Source organism: Nicotiana sylvestris, chromosome 9, assembly GCF_000393655.2.
Source record: "Nicotiana sylvestris chromosome 9, ASM39365v2, whole genome shotgun sequence".
Classification (NCBI taxonomy): domain Eukaryota; kingdom Viridiplantae; phylum Streptophyta; class Magnoliopsida; order Solanales; family Solanaceae; genus Nicotiana; species Nicotiana sylvestris.
The window spans coordinates 34,314,036-34,330,492 of record NC_091065.1 but is presented as its reverse complement, the minus strand read 5'-3'; the positions used below and the strand labels follow the sequence as shown (position 1 = coordinate 34,330,492).

The window sequence follows — 16,457 nt, the reverse complement described above, 5'->3', positions numbered from 1 at the left end:
AATGAAAAAAAGAAGAAGCAGAGTAATAAAAATGAAAAGAAGAAAAAAGAGGAAATTACCCACAAAGGTAGCAAAGATAATTAATTTCACGGGTACAAAAATAAATGGGTAAGCAAATTAAATAGTTTTGTTTTTGTGGGTAATTATGTTGTTCACTCCAGCTCATAAGGAAGCCTTACAAAGCTAGTGTAAAATTTTTCTACGGTTAGAGGTAGAGAACCGATTTTTAGGTTTCTTTTAATAAAATCGTAGGTTTTTATATAAATCTATAGTCGTACTGATAATTAGGGTAGGTTTTTTATTTTATGAAAATAAACCGAAAAAATACTTAACCGTATCGAATAAATTTACAATGAGAAAAATATATTTATATATTAAGTTTAAGTATTAAATTTTTTCTTGGGCCTTGAAATTATGAAACAATTACAAGCCAATAAGTAATTAAACTCAAAATCCTAACTCACAAACCTATTATGCTACTTCTATTGAAACTACATTATTTGCAACATATTAACTAGCAAGATACAAGGTATTATAATGATTATGTGTACCAAACTACAATGTATTGAATATGCTTCCTTTCGTATGATTTAGATTTATCTTTTTGAATGTTTAATCTTCTATAGACTTTATTCTTCAATCCTAACTTGGTTAATATCTTTCTACTTGTGTGATTAATATTTTTTCTAGAATAGTTGATAGATCTATACTTTAGCCATCTTTCATATTTTCTTAATTCATTACCTTTTAAATTATAAAAATGTCTAGAGAATTTTGCTAAGTGCTATAAAAATATGTATGTTATTGCATTGTACTTATACTAGCGAATTTGAACGGATAACCGAAAAATTGATATGATATAAATTTTATTAAAAAAACGGCCGAACCTAACCATTTAGCACCAGTATAGGTGTCCACCATGTCCATTTTGAAACATTCAGAAAACACATTCTAAAACCCTAACCCTAAAGCCAAAAACCCTGTATGTCATCAATGGTGAATCCCAGTCCTTAAATCCAATCCTATACCCGAAAACGAAGAAGGAAGAACCCCCCCCCCCCTTTTTTTCCTTAATCTCTAAAGGGGCATCTACCAATGGAGACGGATTCATCTGACGAAGATATCTCCAAGAAGGCCGAGGATACGTTACGCAAAGTCACAAGTGGTCCGTTGCCATCTACCATTGGGAAGCTGTCTGGCTCTTCAAGAGGAATACCCACCGATAGAGACTTTCATTTCTACAACAATTTCAGCGAATTCAGGACCCCCATTTCAGAAATCGACAAGAAATCCAAGGAAATCTTGGAGAGAGTCGGGGCATTGTCGCAATTATGGGGAAAACCTATGTCGTTTCCGGGGGAGGATCCGGATGAAGAGGAAACTGGAGATTGGCTGGTCAACATAAACGACGACGTGTTTGAGAAACTGGCATCATCCTTGGATAACTTTAGGTTGTTGAGAGAGAAAGAAGAGGAGAGTGGCGTGAAGAATATGGAGGACGGGTTTCAATTGGTGAGTCGGAAGAAGACTAGGAAAGTAGAACATAATAGTAATGTAAGTAGTGTGGAGAAGGAGAAGGGGGTGAAAGTGGCTACGAAAGTGAAGCCAAAGATTCCGTTTCATATACCAAGCATCCCGAGGCCGCAGGACGAGTATAAAATTATTGTTAACAACAAAAATCAGCCTTTTCAGCATGTTTGGTTGCAGAGGACTGACGATGGTTCCAGGTTTATGCATCCTCTGGTTAGTTCTCTTTTTGAATTTATTTATCTTTCTTCACATTAATTAATGGTATAGTTCCTCATTGTTTTCTTGGCCGATTGGGTCCCTTGCAGATCTCTTGAAATCTTTGTTGAGGTTTATTTTGTACATAGAAAGTGCACTGTATGTTTGTAGAGTTCTCTTGTTTAGTAAAACTTGATGGACCTCATTTTTAGTTTGAGAAATTTGAGAACCTCTAAGGCAAGACTAAGTGATGCTGATTTTTAGCAACTTTGTTTTTTTGAGGGCAATTTTTGCATGTCAATGAAAAAGCAAATAACTATTAAAATTAGAAAAATCCTTACAGAATAGTAATAACTATTAAACTTTATTCTTGAAGTAGATTAGCTATTTGCTTTTGTTTGAAGCTAAAATAAATAAGGAGTGTCACATTTTTTTTACTTAAATTTTCCTTCAATATTTTGATAAATAAAATAATATTAAGTGTACAATTGGAACGAAACTTTAACTTTTGGATGATAGCATTGTTTTTAACGTCCTAATAACAATAAGGGATGTTTGTGCGAGGAAATAATAAGCTAGAATATAGTTCTATATAGTTTGTCAAACTAGAGGAAGTTGTTGTTTAGTTTTGATAAAGTAAAGTGGACATCTAAATATCACCCAATGCTTTTAATGGTGTAGTGTAAGTAATCCATGACGTGAGTTCGCGTTATGTGCTGCAAGGTTGGTGTCCTAGTACATGTTCATTTTACCAATGTGTGCTCCTACTCCAAAGTTTAAGCAAAAATTTTCTCCATCTTCTTAAGTTGTTGATGTAATCTCAAATAAATAACTAAACAAAGATTTGTGTGCTAATTTCTCTAGCCATGCAATGCAGGAAAAGTTTGCTCCCTCAGACTTTGTTGAGAGTGCTGGCATCATTGAGCCTGTCAAACCTCCTCCATTGGAGATTACCCCATTCAAGTTTGTGGAAGAGGTCAAAGATCTGAAGCAGTTAGCAGCCAAGTTGCGTGCTGTGGATGAGTTTGCGGTAGACTTCTGACTATAGTTTCTTATTTGTGTTGGTTTTTGAGGATGCTATATGAAGATTTGATCTACTTAGAAAATGTCTGTTGTTTGCCTAATTTTAGCATTATTTGTACTAGCAAGTACGAGACATTTGCTATGCTCGTGCATAGCTGATTGTATTATTAAGCTAAATCATTTTCTAGAGATGGCAAAAAGTTACATTCAGCATGCATAATCTCCATCTTGAAGGTTAAAGTCTCAAAAGCTATTTCTGGATGAGATGTTATGTTGATTTCTTTATTATTTCAAAGCTTGTTACCTTGCAAATTTCTTCTTACAATTTAGTGCAAAGCCCCCATGCAGCAATGCATCTACCTATATGCATAGCTTGACTCGCCGTTTGACACGGAGAAGAAAACTAAAGTTTCTGATTGTTGTTAGATAGAAGAAGACAAATGTTTCAGAATATAAATCTTAAAATTTAGGTCAGTTGGGAATATGCTGCTTTGTCTGTTATTACTAAATGCATGCTGACTTTGATGATCGTGCTAGATTTGGTTGGCATGTAATGTATCTAAGAAAAGTCCAATTAAGTAAAAGTCTAAATTACTCAGAGGTGCAATAAGTCTGTGGATTGGTGAGAAAAAAAGTCTGTAGAAACTATACTGCTGAATTTTTTTTTAAATAGCCTGGAAAAATATGCTAGACATAATTTGGTATTGCATTACATTGTAGATAAATTTTCTATCAGGCTGATAACTTTAGGTAAAAAAAAGTACTTGGGAAGCCGGTCATGTGATATTTGTTAGATCTGTTCTATTATCAGGATAGCCTGAAATACGATTTTTGTTACAAAGTTGGTGGAGAAATTATGTGTGTGGAGAGGAAAAACCTTTTTAGAATTTTGGGGGGGGGGGAGGATACAAAACAAACAACTATGAGAGTCATATAAATATTTTTTCTAATGATAGTAGTGTTTGGGCTAACTTGCGCACACCTTGATAATCTACCAGGTGCGAATCTCATAAATTAATTGTAGGCGGGCATCTTATATTGATTCTTTTTAAGAAGGAATTTTATAATTTGATTCTAGAAAGGAAACAATCTATTATCTTTGAGAATTTTTTGCACAGTCCAGGACTTTATGAATATTACAAAACTACCCTAAAGTTGGAATTTACAAAACATGCTATAAGTATGAGAAATGGAGAAAATAAAGACATGCAAAATTTTAATGTTTTATTGGGTGTTTGTTCTGTATTTTGTAGAAGTATTGGACCTCCATGGTGCCCCTCCTGTGCAATTTTTCTTGCCATAAGACAATGAAATACAACATGAAGACACATACAATTTTTTTTTTTTTTCAACTCTAACTACTCATTTCAGCAGCAAATACAGATGAAAGCAAGCTTCTGAAACTCTCTATATGATTTCTGTTGTCTTCTCCTGCATGACATCCTTTGTAGTCACGGGTTCTTGGAAAAGCTGTTATGGTAATCTGGGTTTAAGTACTTCATTCTTGTAAGAGCTGTGCGAGTGCTTGCTGTATGCACTTCTTACCTTCCCACTTCCAGCACACAGATGGGGAAGGAGGATAATAATACTTTGAAGCAAGAATGATTAGTTTAGCATTTATTACTGTGTGTCTGAACCAATATTGCATGTTTCCAAGGCCTGATGTTAATTCTTATGATCTGTCTTTGTTTAGGTTGATTTGGAACATAATCAATATAGATCTTTTCAAGGATTGACCTGCTTGATGCAAATATCCACTAGAACTGAAGATTTTGTTGTTGACACTCTGAAGCTTCGCGTTCATATTGGCCCATATCTAAGAGATGTTTTTAAGGACCACATGAAGAAAAAGGTAATTTTCTGAATCTTATGTCATTTCTGTATTTAACGAAGCATTATTGTGACAACACTTTACTAACTAGGTGATGCATGGTGCTGATCGAGATATTGTGTGGCTTCAACGTGACTTTGGCATATACGTCTGCAATATGTTCGACACTGGGCAGGTTTTTACCTTAATTGTTTTTGAGCCTTGATCTAGATATGTTATATTATATGCATATTATGTATATATATGTTATGTGTATGGACTGTTATTTTACCTATTCTTCTCTTTTCTGAGTTTCTTGTGATTATGGACTACGGAAAAGTTTGTTTTCTGGGGGGAGGGGGTTTCACTGCTGTGCAGGGATAAAATGCACATAAGCCAGCTATAACTGTTTGATGGTAGCAGCCTTTTGTTTCTTTTTATGACCCGCAGAACTCACTTTCCTCCTTGTTGGCATAATCAGCTTAATGCAAAGTCCTTAGAATAGATGACAGCCAAAAAGATGCAGGAGGTTTTGCATTTTGTCAATTTTGTATGTGAAATAGTTGTTCTTGTGCTAATTCAAGATTCCCCATACAAACACTCTTACAGAAGACATTACTAAGGAAATGAAAACTGAGATATGATGAAATGGTAACTGATTTAATGTTTGATCTCTTTTATGTAAAAAGAACTAGGCTAATATTTTCAAGTGTTCTTTGGAGTGTCCTGAGGGGAATGAGGTGGTGTAAGATGGTCTGTGCATCTTCTATGAAATATGCTGGCATCAATTTTGTTGTGTTTACTTTTGTTTTATATTGTTCGTTGATGGGGGCTGAATCAATAGATGCTAGCATACCCATGACGGAATATTTTCATTGGATTCATGAGGATATTAAAGTTATACGTTATTAAAATGTGAATTTTTTTATTCTCAAGTTGTAGATAAGGTATGCTATTTTCTTCAAATTTACTCTAGTTTTGGTTCTGGTTTTGGGAATCAAATTGTATCTCGCTCGAATTTTTCCGTTTGTCGTGGCAAAATATCCAAAATTATTTGACCACATCTGGTACGGATCCCATACCCACACCCATACTAGTATTGTGTTGACACAGGCGCGACACCTAAACTGCCGTGTCGGAGCAACTTAGATTATACGGAAAAGGGCCAGATCTATCCCTTTACTATCAGAAATTAGTTATCACTTATCGGTAACCTCCATTATACTTTCCTTCACTATCCACACCGACTATTACGTATTTTAATATTTTTGCCCCTACAACTAACAGACCTTTTTAGTAAGACATGTGACACGATCTGAAATAACCTAACCATCTACCCATTTACCCCATCCAATCAACCCGACCCAATAGCCCCAATTCAGCAACACCAAGAGAGGTCCAACAATGTCAATCGCCTCCCTCTTCTCTGATTTCACTGGCGCCTCCAACTGGCCCCAAGTTTCATTTTAACAAATTTTACCACAAGCTGGAAAGCAGAGTTCAGCCATTCACAATCATTTTTAGGTCCTAAGATATAGAGCAATAACCAACGATATCCTAAATCTATTTCAATCAATGTGACCTCCTAGTCATTTATTTTCTGAGCTATAATAACCTTTAAGTTCTAATTGCTCTTTCCTCGTTATCCTTTTTTCCCATTGCCACTACCTCGTCGTGGCCTACTCTCCCCTCGTGTACAGACATGACAAATGTTTAATCACACAATTTCCATAAGCCATGGTTTACCACCGCCTTCCATGAAAAATAGAGAATTCACAAAAAAATGAGCCAAAATTCCATTTTGGGGGAAAAAGACAGGAAAAAAAGAAGTCATGGGAAACCATACAACTACAAAGGAATCTTCTATTCAGGGAGGAGGGTGGGGATGTGGTGGTGGTGGAAAATTTTGTTTTACCTCACTCTCTCGAGTCTAATGAAACCTGGTACTGGTTATGCTTTTACATTTGCTACCAAAAAAAGAAACAAAAAATACTCATGCGTTGGAGGTTTAAGCTTCAATCTAAATTCTTTCCTCTATATAATACATTGCGTTTCTTTGCTTGTGCTGAAATTTGTTAAAGTGGAATTTGGGGGCAGTTGGAGGCGCCGGCGGAATCAGAGAAGAGGGGAGGCGATTGACGTTGTTGGACCTCTCTCAGTGTTGCTGAATTGGGGCTGTCGGGTCGGGTAAATGGGTAGATGGTTAGGTTTTTTTAGATCGTGCCACATGTCTTACTAAAAGGGTCCGTTAGTTGTAGGGGCAAAAATATTAAAATGGGTAACGGTAGGGGTGGATAGTGAAGGAAAGTATAACGGAGGCTACTGATAACTAATTTCCGATAGTAACGGGACAGATTTGCCCCTTTTCCATAGATTATATGTTCTGGGATTGGCTTTATTGATTAATAAAGTGTTAACAACACTGCTTCATGGTCAGATCATGCAATGCCTCTTTCATTGCTCTCATTCCCAAAAAGAAAGGTGCAATAGAACTCAGAGATTTCAGACCTATCAGTCTCATTGGAAACATTTACAAAATTGTTGCCAAAAACTCTAGCTGAGAGACTGAGGACAGTAATTTGGAAGCTGGTTTCTAGAGAGCAAAGTGCATTCATGAAGAACAGACAAATCACAGATGCCTCTCTAATAGCTAATGAAATGTTGGATGAGAGACTGAAAAGAGGGATCCCCGGAATTCTTTGCAAGCTAGATGTTGAGAAGGCATTTGACAAAGTTAACTGGTCATATTTATTTTCAATGTAGAAAGCTAATGGGGTTTGGGGACAGATGGATCAGATAGATAAAATTCAGTCTCACCACAGTCAAGTACTCAGTTCTAGTAAATAGATCTCCAGTGGACTTCTTCTCTCCTAAAAAAGGAATAAGACAAGGTGACCCTTTGTCACCCTTCTTATTCATCTTAGCCATGGAGGGCCTGAGTAAAATGCTAGAGAAGGCAAAACAAATGCAATGGATTGAAGGGTTCAAGGTGGGGAATAATACAGAAACCTCTGTCACAGTTACTCACTTACTCTATGCATATGACACCTTAATCTTTTGTGGGACAGAGAGATCTCAGGTGCAATTCCTTAACCTGACACTACTTTTATTTGAAGCTATCTCAGGGCTGCACATCAATATGTTGAAAAGCATGATCTATCCAGTGAATGAAGTTCAAAATTTGGAGGAGCTGGCAAACTTGATGGGCTGCTGTATAGGTTCCCTTCCCACAACCTACGTAGGCCTCCCTCTAGGAGCTAAGTACAAGGCAACAGAGATATGGAATGGAGTAATTGAGAGAGTGGAGAAAAAACTGGCAATATGGAAACTGCAGTACCTTTCTATGGGTGGTCGATTGACCCTAATCAGCTGTGTTATAGATAGTATCCCCACCTACATTATGTCCCTCTTTCCCATGCCAAGCAAGGGGCAGAAACAATTAGACAAAATTAGGAGATCATTCCTATGGGAGGGAAACAGTGAAGGGCATAAATTCCATCTAGTAAAGTGGCCAAAAGTGATCATGCCAAAAAACCTCGGTGGTCGGGGAATCAGAGATTTGGCCAAGCATAACAAGAGCTTGCTCATGAAGTGGTGGTGGAGATATGCCCAAGAATCAACTAGCATATGGAAAGAGGTAGTTAATGCAAAATATGGGGTGCAAGACAGGTGGTGTACCAAGAAAAACAGATCCCCACATGGAGTTGGCCCGTGGAAGCATATCAACAACCTACAAGAAGCATTCTTTCCGGATGTCCTATCAGGTTGGGAATGGCATCAACATTAAATTCTGAAGGATAGATGGCTCAACAATCAAACTCTAAAAGACTCTCATCCAGACCTATATCAGATTGCTTCAGACACCAACTCTTCTATAGCCCAAAATAGAGCAGGGAACAACTGGGACTTCACTTCAGAAGAAGTTTGCAGGATTGGGAACTTAACCAGCTATTTGATCTATACAGATCTCTTGAAGAAGCCACAAGGAATCCTCAAGTTTCAGACAGCTTAAGGTGGGGCAACTCTGGAAAAGGTAACTACACGGTGAAGGCTGGCTACAGCAAACTAAGTGCATCCAATGACATGATTGAGCTTTGGCCATGGAAGTTAATATGGAAAACAAAACTGCCCACTAAAGTCAAGTGTTTCTCATGGACAGCCCTCTATGAAGCTATTCTGACCCAGGATAACCTTAGTAGAAGGAATTTTCAGCTGGCTAATAGATGCTACATGTGCAAGCTCAACTCTGAGTCGGTTAATCACTTGTTTCTACATTGCTCAGTGGCATCAGATTTATGGAACATGTTCTTAGCACTTTTTGGTGTCAGCTGGGCAGTGCCACAGAACTTGAGGGATGCAGTACTTGGCTGGTGTCTAAAGGAAGTTGATAAATCCATCAAAAAGATCTGGCAAATGATCCCATCCTGTATTTTTTGGTTTCTATGGACTGAGAGGAATAGTAGATGTTTTGATGGCATTTCAACTTCCAATGGCCACCTGACGTCTAAATATCTAATGAGTCTCTTTAGTTGGAGTAACCTCTCCCCTGTAAATGACATTATTCCCCTCCTCGACTTCATTAGCTCTCTCTCATTGGTTTAGTAACCTCTGATTTTTGCTCTTGGTTATCTAAAGGATCTAGAATAGTTTTTTGTCCTACTGAGTTAACCAAGACTCTCTTCTGTAACTTTTGCATCTTCTTGATGCCTTTAATAAAATACATTACTATATCAAAAAAAATATCTGGCTTTGGAAATACAGAACGATAGCTTGTATGCAGAAAGACTAAAGAAGCAGTTTTCTACTCACAATCAAGATATGAAAAAACTAAAGCACTGACGATTTTCAGCAAAATGAAAGGTGTATTACCATGATTTGTCACTCGATACATATAGGAAAATGTTCTGCTAATCAGTGTATTTTTGATGATTTTAGGGTTTACGTCCGTCCTAAGTCATACCTCCTTGTCATTTTTTCTCCTTTTGTTGGTTTAGCACTTGTAGCTAGCAAAAGCATGTTCGCAGACCTGCTTTATGCTCTTGTCCTGCTTCTTTTTTAACAATGAGATTGGGTTGTCATGAATCCTTATTTGTTCATTTTTGGGTATAGTAATATTGATGTTTTCTAAATCCTTAGGCCTCAAGGGTTTTGAAACTGGAAAGAAACAGCCTGGAGTATCTGCTACAACATTTTTGTGGAGTTACGGCAAACAAAGAGTATGGTCTTCCTGTGATTACTACTTTTCTAATCATATCCTGGATATCATCTTCCAATTATCAGATGAAAAATGAAAAGAAATCTCATCACCCCTGCCTTCTGTAACAAATAAATGGATTTTTTTCTAAGATATCAAATAATGGATGATGAAATGCCAAAAGGAATAATGCTATTGTTTTCCTCATATATTTTTTGCAGGTATCAGAATGCAGATTGGAGATTACGCCCACTTCCTGTAGAGATGATGAGGTATCACATGTCTCATTCTCTAGTTTCCATAAGACTGCTACATATTATAGTTGTGAATGTTTATCTTATACACACACACACACTCACTCTCTCCGTTTCAATTTACGTGACGTAGTTTGACTCGGCGTGGAGTTTAAGATTAAAAAAGAGAACTTTTGAAACTTGTGGTGTTAAAAGTTTAAAGGGTAAAAGCTTTGCGGGGTCATAATATTTGTGTAACTATAAAACCTTCTAAGGGTAAAATAGAAAGTTTAAAGATAAATTGTTTCCAGCTATAGAAAATCGTTTTTCTTTCTGGAACGGTCTAATAAGAAAAGCGTGTCACTTAAATTGAAGCTGAGGGAATAGTTATGAATGTTGCATATTTGTTAGTTTGAGGTGTTAAATTTTTTTGGGCATCTAATGGACCTTTTCTTCCCAGTACGTGCAGAGTAAATATGATAATGCTCTTTCTTCTTATTTTTAATGTAGATAACTTTGGGTTAATATCACTATGTGAGATACTTGTTACCGGTGTGAACCACCTTTGTTTAAAATCCACTGTAGTTATAGGTACAATTTTTAAGAAAAGGTACGCATTTATATCTAGTGTAGTTTTACTTATTAGAAAGAAACTTATTGTAGATTTATAATGTACCACAAAATGACGGTTAGACCTTTTAATATCGAGCTTACTTGTGATCGAGGCGACTTTAGATAATTCTAGATATAAATGCGACTATGTAGCTTCATGTCACTTCGATGGGGAAATAAGGAGAATAAACTTCCATAGATATGTTTTCTAGTTAGGTGCCAATCCTTTTAAGGATTTGCATATTCTTAGGGACTTAATGATGGTGATTCAGATGATCTTCCAGATTACTGATTCATTTGACTGCTCCGTCTCTGTGCATGATTGCTTCTTCCTCTAATACTAGATTTTGGACTCTGGAGTATGACATGTTTTCAGTGGATTGTCTCTCTTTTCTTCCCTCGTCTTGCATAAGACTCATACTTTTTCCATTTTGAATTGCTTAGAGGCTTTCTTTGGTCTTTTTCTTGTAGTAGATACAAGAGAAAGACAAACAACAGTTAGTGGTGTGAGCCTAATAAGATTAGTGTCACCTGTTCCATCTAAGCCGCTCAGTGAGACTCATTTTCAAATTCTTACTGTTTGCTTTACATCAAGAAGCTTTAGTGACTGCCTTCATCAAAAAAAGAAGCTTTAGTGACTGCAGTTGGATTTTTTGTACACTAAATTACTTTGGACTATGAGGAAGCTTATTGTTAATTATGCGAGATTCTTGAAGTTCTTTGAAGATATTCTGTTTGGTGAAGTGCTAGGCTTTTCCTAGAGTGCCTGGATCAATAGTTGTCTTCATTTTGGAGGAGGATGAGGGGTGGGGTACTGTTGTATTGTCACCGATATAGTGCTATAGATCCTTTTAATGAGATATTATCGACTGTTTAAATCATTCTTCAGTGTTTTTCCTTTCATTCCTTCATGTAGCTTTTCTCTTTCTTAGTTGCTCAAGGTTTTCATCCAAATGATCCTTTATTGAAATAGCTTTCCATCTAAACATTTGATAAAAGACTTTCCAAACACAAATTGAACATAACTAGAAATGAGAGATTCAATTGTCATCTGTAATAGAGAGCTGAGAATGTTTTTGACATGAATGCAAGCATCACTCAAGCTTTTAAGAACATCAAATGTGGAAGTTGTGAAATATGCTCATGTCCATAGCCTACTGATCCATTTATTTATTTCATTGTAAAAATTCAAGGACAGTAACTGATTATTGCTGATTGAGACATTGAGTCTAATGTTTACTTGGTGGTTGCCCTGGTGGACAACTAAATGATATTTTGGCTGTAATTTAAAATAATGCCATATTGAATGATGCATGAAGAAGAGTTCAATCATTCTGGGTCTGTGTTAATCTGGTGTTTTTAAACCACTTTTTGGTTACTATCATTTTCTACTCAATCAATCAGGACTGTATGATTATGTGTTGGTGTTACTAAATGGAACATTTCCTATATTTTGTAGTGATTTTCGGTCTATGCTTATTGTTCTTTGTTTATTACCCATAGGCATACACGTTTTTGGTTAATTATGGATTCTTATCCTTATTACTCAATTTCGCGCATGTACTGTAGATATGCTAGAGAAGATACACACTATCTCTTGTACATTTATGACGTTATGAGGATGGAATTGCTCTCTTCTTCTGCTGACAATGAATCTCCTGATGCTTCTCTAATAGAGGTGAGTATCCGTATTTTTGTTTCCTGTGTTGCTCCAGGCATCAGATTTTTCCTTCTTTCCTTGTAAAATAAGCATCTTCTAGTGTTTAGAAATCATTTATATGTCATGCTAGGCTTAACCTTTTCTCTTTTTCTTTTTAATACTCCCTGCTTTCCACTTTATACGACACTATTACTATTTGAAGAGTCAAACAAGATTTTCTTCGACTCTAACTTCTCACATATTTTGAAAATAATTGTAATCATAAATATTATAAATGATTAGTACTTTTCAACTAGTTGCTAATTATGTATATTTTATTTTAAAAAGATTAAAAAACTGATGCTCAATTTGAGACCAAGAATGAAGGTTTGACTCTCGGAATACCTTCATTATTTAAAATGGAAAGTAATAATTATTGGGAAACATGTTGGCTAGACTTGCAGAAACTAGCACGAGCTACTGTTTCATGTTGTTTCAACTTCCGATCAAATTGATGGAAGTTATATATCTTAAATGTGTCTTACAAGTTAGTATAATTTTATCACACGTCTCAGAGAGTTTAATGACCAGGTAATCTATTTTGTTTTTCTTCTGTTTGTCTAAGATCTGCTATTGCATGCAGGTGTACAAGCGCAGTTATGATATATGCATGCAGCTGTATGAAAAAGAACTTTTGACTGATAGCTCATATCAACACATATATGGGTATGGTTTTCACCAGTTATTTTCATTACTTCACGGACTATGAAGTTATGTTCTACATTAACATTCTCCCATTTTCCATGGACTGAAGAGATTTTTTTAGCTATTGATTTGGTAATCTCTCATTCTGCATCTCCTTCATTGTTTTTTTTTGTTTTGACATTTACGGCAAACTCTTTCAAATCCAATTGCAGATTACAGGGAGCTGGATTCAATGCTCAGCAGCTTGCAATTGTTGCTGTGAGTATTTGCCTACCCACTGGTCGTATTATTTTTGATTGTGGGCTGGTGGTACTAGTCACTGTAGTCAGTTCTTGGCATGTCTTTTGACCCAACATCTGGAAATTTCAGGGGCTGTATGAGTGGAGAGATGTTATTGCCCGAGCAGAAGATGAGAGTACTGGCTATGTTTTGCCGAACAAAGAACTTCTTGAAATTGGTATGTTTAAGAAGTTCTCTTCCTATGTACTGGTGCTTATAGGCTGCAGATGTTCTAAACATAGTACTTTGTTGCAAAAGCTAAGCAGATGCCTCTTACCACAAGCAAATTAAAGCGATCGATGAAATCAAAGCACCCATATGTTGAGCGTAATCTTGGTGCTGTTGTCAGCATCATTAGGCAGTCTGTTCAAAATTCGGCTGCATATGAAGCAGCTGTGGAACTTCTGAAAGAAAGGCGCTTAGAATTAGTAAGTAATGAGTTGACACATTTTGTTTGTCTAATTCCTCTCAGTGGCCAAATTCTTTTCCCTCTCTTTTTGGTTAGGCGCCAAGAATGAAAAAGAAAGAAACCAGTTTCTCTAAAGCAGATGACACAACCTTGCTTCGTGTGATTTTCTGGATTTATCAAAGCAATAATGCCAAATTCATTTTCTTAATCCTTACTTTGCATGTAAAAGGGTGGATTCTGTGCCAGTGACTCGCAGATGATTTACTTTGTTTCTCTGCATATTAGAATATATGATATTCTAGGTAGTGTCTATTATTTAGTAAACCATCTTAATTTTAGAACTGTCCTTGTATTTTCAAAACACAACCAATTATTATTCGTCCTAAGTATGGTCTACATTTTATGCAGCCAGCTGAAGAAGACATTGTGGCTACTGAGGGCGCTGAAATGTTAGTTGAAACTTCTGAGCCACTGAAAGCAGCAACAGGGACAGAAACTTCAGTTGTTTGCAGTTCACCTGAAAGTGCTGTCACCAAAGTTGATTTTAATGGACCTGGTGACACCTCTGAACATCATAGTGAACGTGGTGGTTTAAGAGCTACTTCTTCAGGACAGGTTGACGAACACTTGTCTGAGTCGGTTTCCATCCTTCTAGAGCGCTAGATTCTTTCTTCGCATGGTGACTTACATAGATGCTTCTTATTTTAGGTTGAAGTAACTATTCAGGCAATTAAGAAACCCAGCCGTGGTCTTGGGATGTTACTAGGGAGTGCAGCAAAGAGGAAGCTGCACCCTGATAAAAAAGTATCCTCTGCAACCTTGAATTATGATTTATCTGTTTCTTATTAAGTAGCCTACACTGTTGCATTGTCATATACTAAGCTTCGGAAGTCCAAATTGCTGTAATTAGTTGGACACACTTCATGTACTTCTTTCCTCTATAGCTCGGTTCAATTATGTTGATGCTTCTCCCGAATTGTTTAAACAAGCAGGAGCAGGAAGAGATCCAAGTGCAGCAGATCAAGTCTTCGGTGAGCCTTCCATTCCATGCATTTTCAGGCAGGACTGAACAATTGCAGCAAGCTGCAACAGCACCTGCTAAAACATTACAAATTAACCATAGAGAGGAACCTGTTGCTACTAATTCCAAGTTAGACGTTATAACCCTGGACACTGATTCAGATGACGGGAAATCATTAAAAGGTGAGCTATCAATTGGAGAACAGGAAAATTCCTTTGCCATGCCGGTAGCTACTTCAAAGTTAGAAGATGTTATCTTACTGGACACTGATTCAGATCTTGAGGAATCAGTCAAAGATGACTCAGAAGCTGCTAACAATCCGCCTGAGTGTGGGGAAAACAAAATTGCAGGTTCTGCTGAGGAGATGGATGAAGGGGATGAGAACATGTCCCTGTCTGATCTTTCCTCTAGCTTCAAGAAGTGTTTCCATTCAATAAATCAAAAGAGTAATGCGCAGCTCGCTGAGAAAGCACAAGCACATGAAGGCCAGTTGAAAGTTCAGCCTTTTGACTACGAAGCAGCAAGGAAGCAAGTGTTATTTGGAGAAGATCCAGGTAAAAAAAAGCCGGAAACAGAAGGTGATGAGCATCGTAGGAGTAGGACTGGTAAAGGTGATAAGACGGATTTACTCTTAGGTCAGCCGCCAAATATTGAAGGGACAGCAGAGTTCCAGCAAGGTAGAAGGCGTCAAGCTTTTCCAGCTACTGGAAATCGAAGCTATACTTTCCGCTAGAAGTTGAAAAACTTTATGAGCTCGTAAGTGAAGTACTTCGTCAATGAAGCAGAGCAACCTCGTCTTGCTTGCTTTTGGCAAAGTTTTGTCAGTACTTTTGGCTCTAGCGAAAGGAGGAGAAATCATTATTCAATGTTTATAGGATGAATGTAAAAAATTGGATTTAGTTTCAGTATTATTGTTAATTTGCATTTACTGTGTGGTGCAGTGTTTTATAGAGGCGTAGTGCATTGTATACTATGCATCCTCCATGCTAAACTCTAGGTATGGAGAACATCGCCCTTAAGAAGGTATAAGGGATTTTATGAGCTATGTCTACAATGATCAACCAGATGCTCTTGCAAGTTAATATACTAAGAAGTCAGTCTTTGAAAATATGATAGTACCCTTTCCTTTTATTTTGAATATAAAATATGCTTATATTAATAAATAGGGATTACATCGTAGAGCACTTTTGTGAGACTATTTATATAAAGAAAAGCGTTTTTCATTTATTCCAAATTTAGCAGATTTATTTACAAATAGAATAGATTTTGAAAAATTAAACGTTCATGACTTTCCCACAAATCAAGGGATCAGTTTTGTTCCATATTAATTTGTTAATCTTCTATCACACTATTATACTAAAACTATACTTTTTCAGTGCTCCTAATTTCTGCCATATTTTTAGCCTTCCAACTATTCTCTCGCATTCTCTCCGAACCTAAAAAAATCTAACTTGATTTTCTTTGTGAAGTCAACACAAATGGAATCATTTCCTTTTTCTTTCTATGGATCTCTTTCTCAAGTAAAAATGCATTAGAATATCAATTACTTCACGAAAGCAAAATTTCCACTTGGGAGACCGTGATGGCGCATAACACCTCGAATCACATATGAATCACCCATATGATACTATAATTATACAACTATTATTTCATGTATAATATTAAAACTAATATACATAAAAAACCACGACTAAAAAGTCTAAAACATTAAAATACCATTATTACAACAATAACAACATACTCAGTATTATCCCACACAGTGAGATATACCATTATTATACTAGTATAATACGGCATATCATTATTA

The 16,457-nt window shown here is 36.5% G+C and overlaps 1 protein-coding gene across 1 annotated transcript; it reads left to right on the top strand.

The window, feature by feature from the left end:
* The first annotated feature begins 931 nt into the window (after window positions 1–931).
* Window positions 932–15,758, top strand: LOC104247555 (protein RRP6-like 2). The gene is made up of 14 exons (XM_009803601.2): window positions 932–1,743; window positions 2,603–2,755; window positions 4,442–4,600; window positions 4,671–4,754; window positions 9,695–9,774; window positions 9,974–10,024; window positions 12,167–12,275; window positions 12,880–12,962; window positions 13,154–13,199; window positions 13,311–13,398; window positions 13,479–13,648; window positions 14,038–14,244; window positions 14,338–14,433; window positions 14,622–15,758. The coding sequence occupies exons 1-14, from the start codon at window positions 1,096–1,098 to the stop codon at window positions 15,381–15,383; spliced, it is 2,736 nt and encodes a 911-aa protein (XP_009801903.1). The 5' UTR covers window positions 932–1,095; the 3' UTR covers window positions 15,384–15,758.
* Window positions 15,759–16,457: the final 699 nt, after the last annotated feature.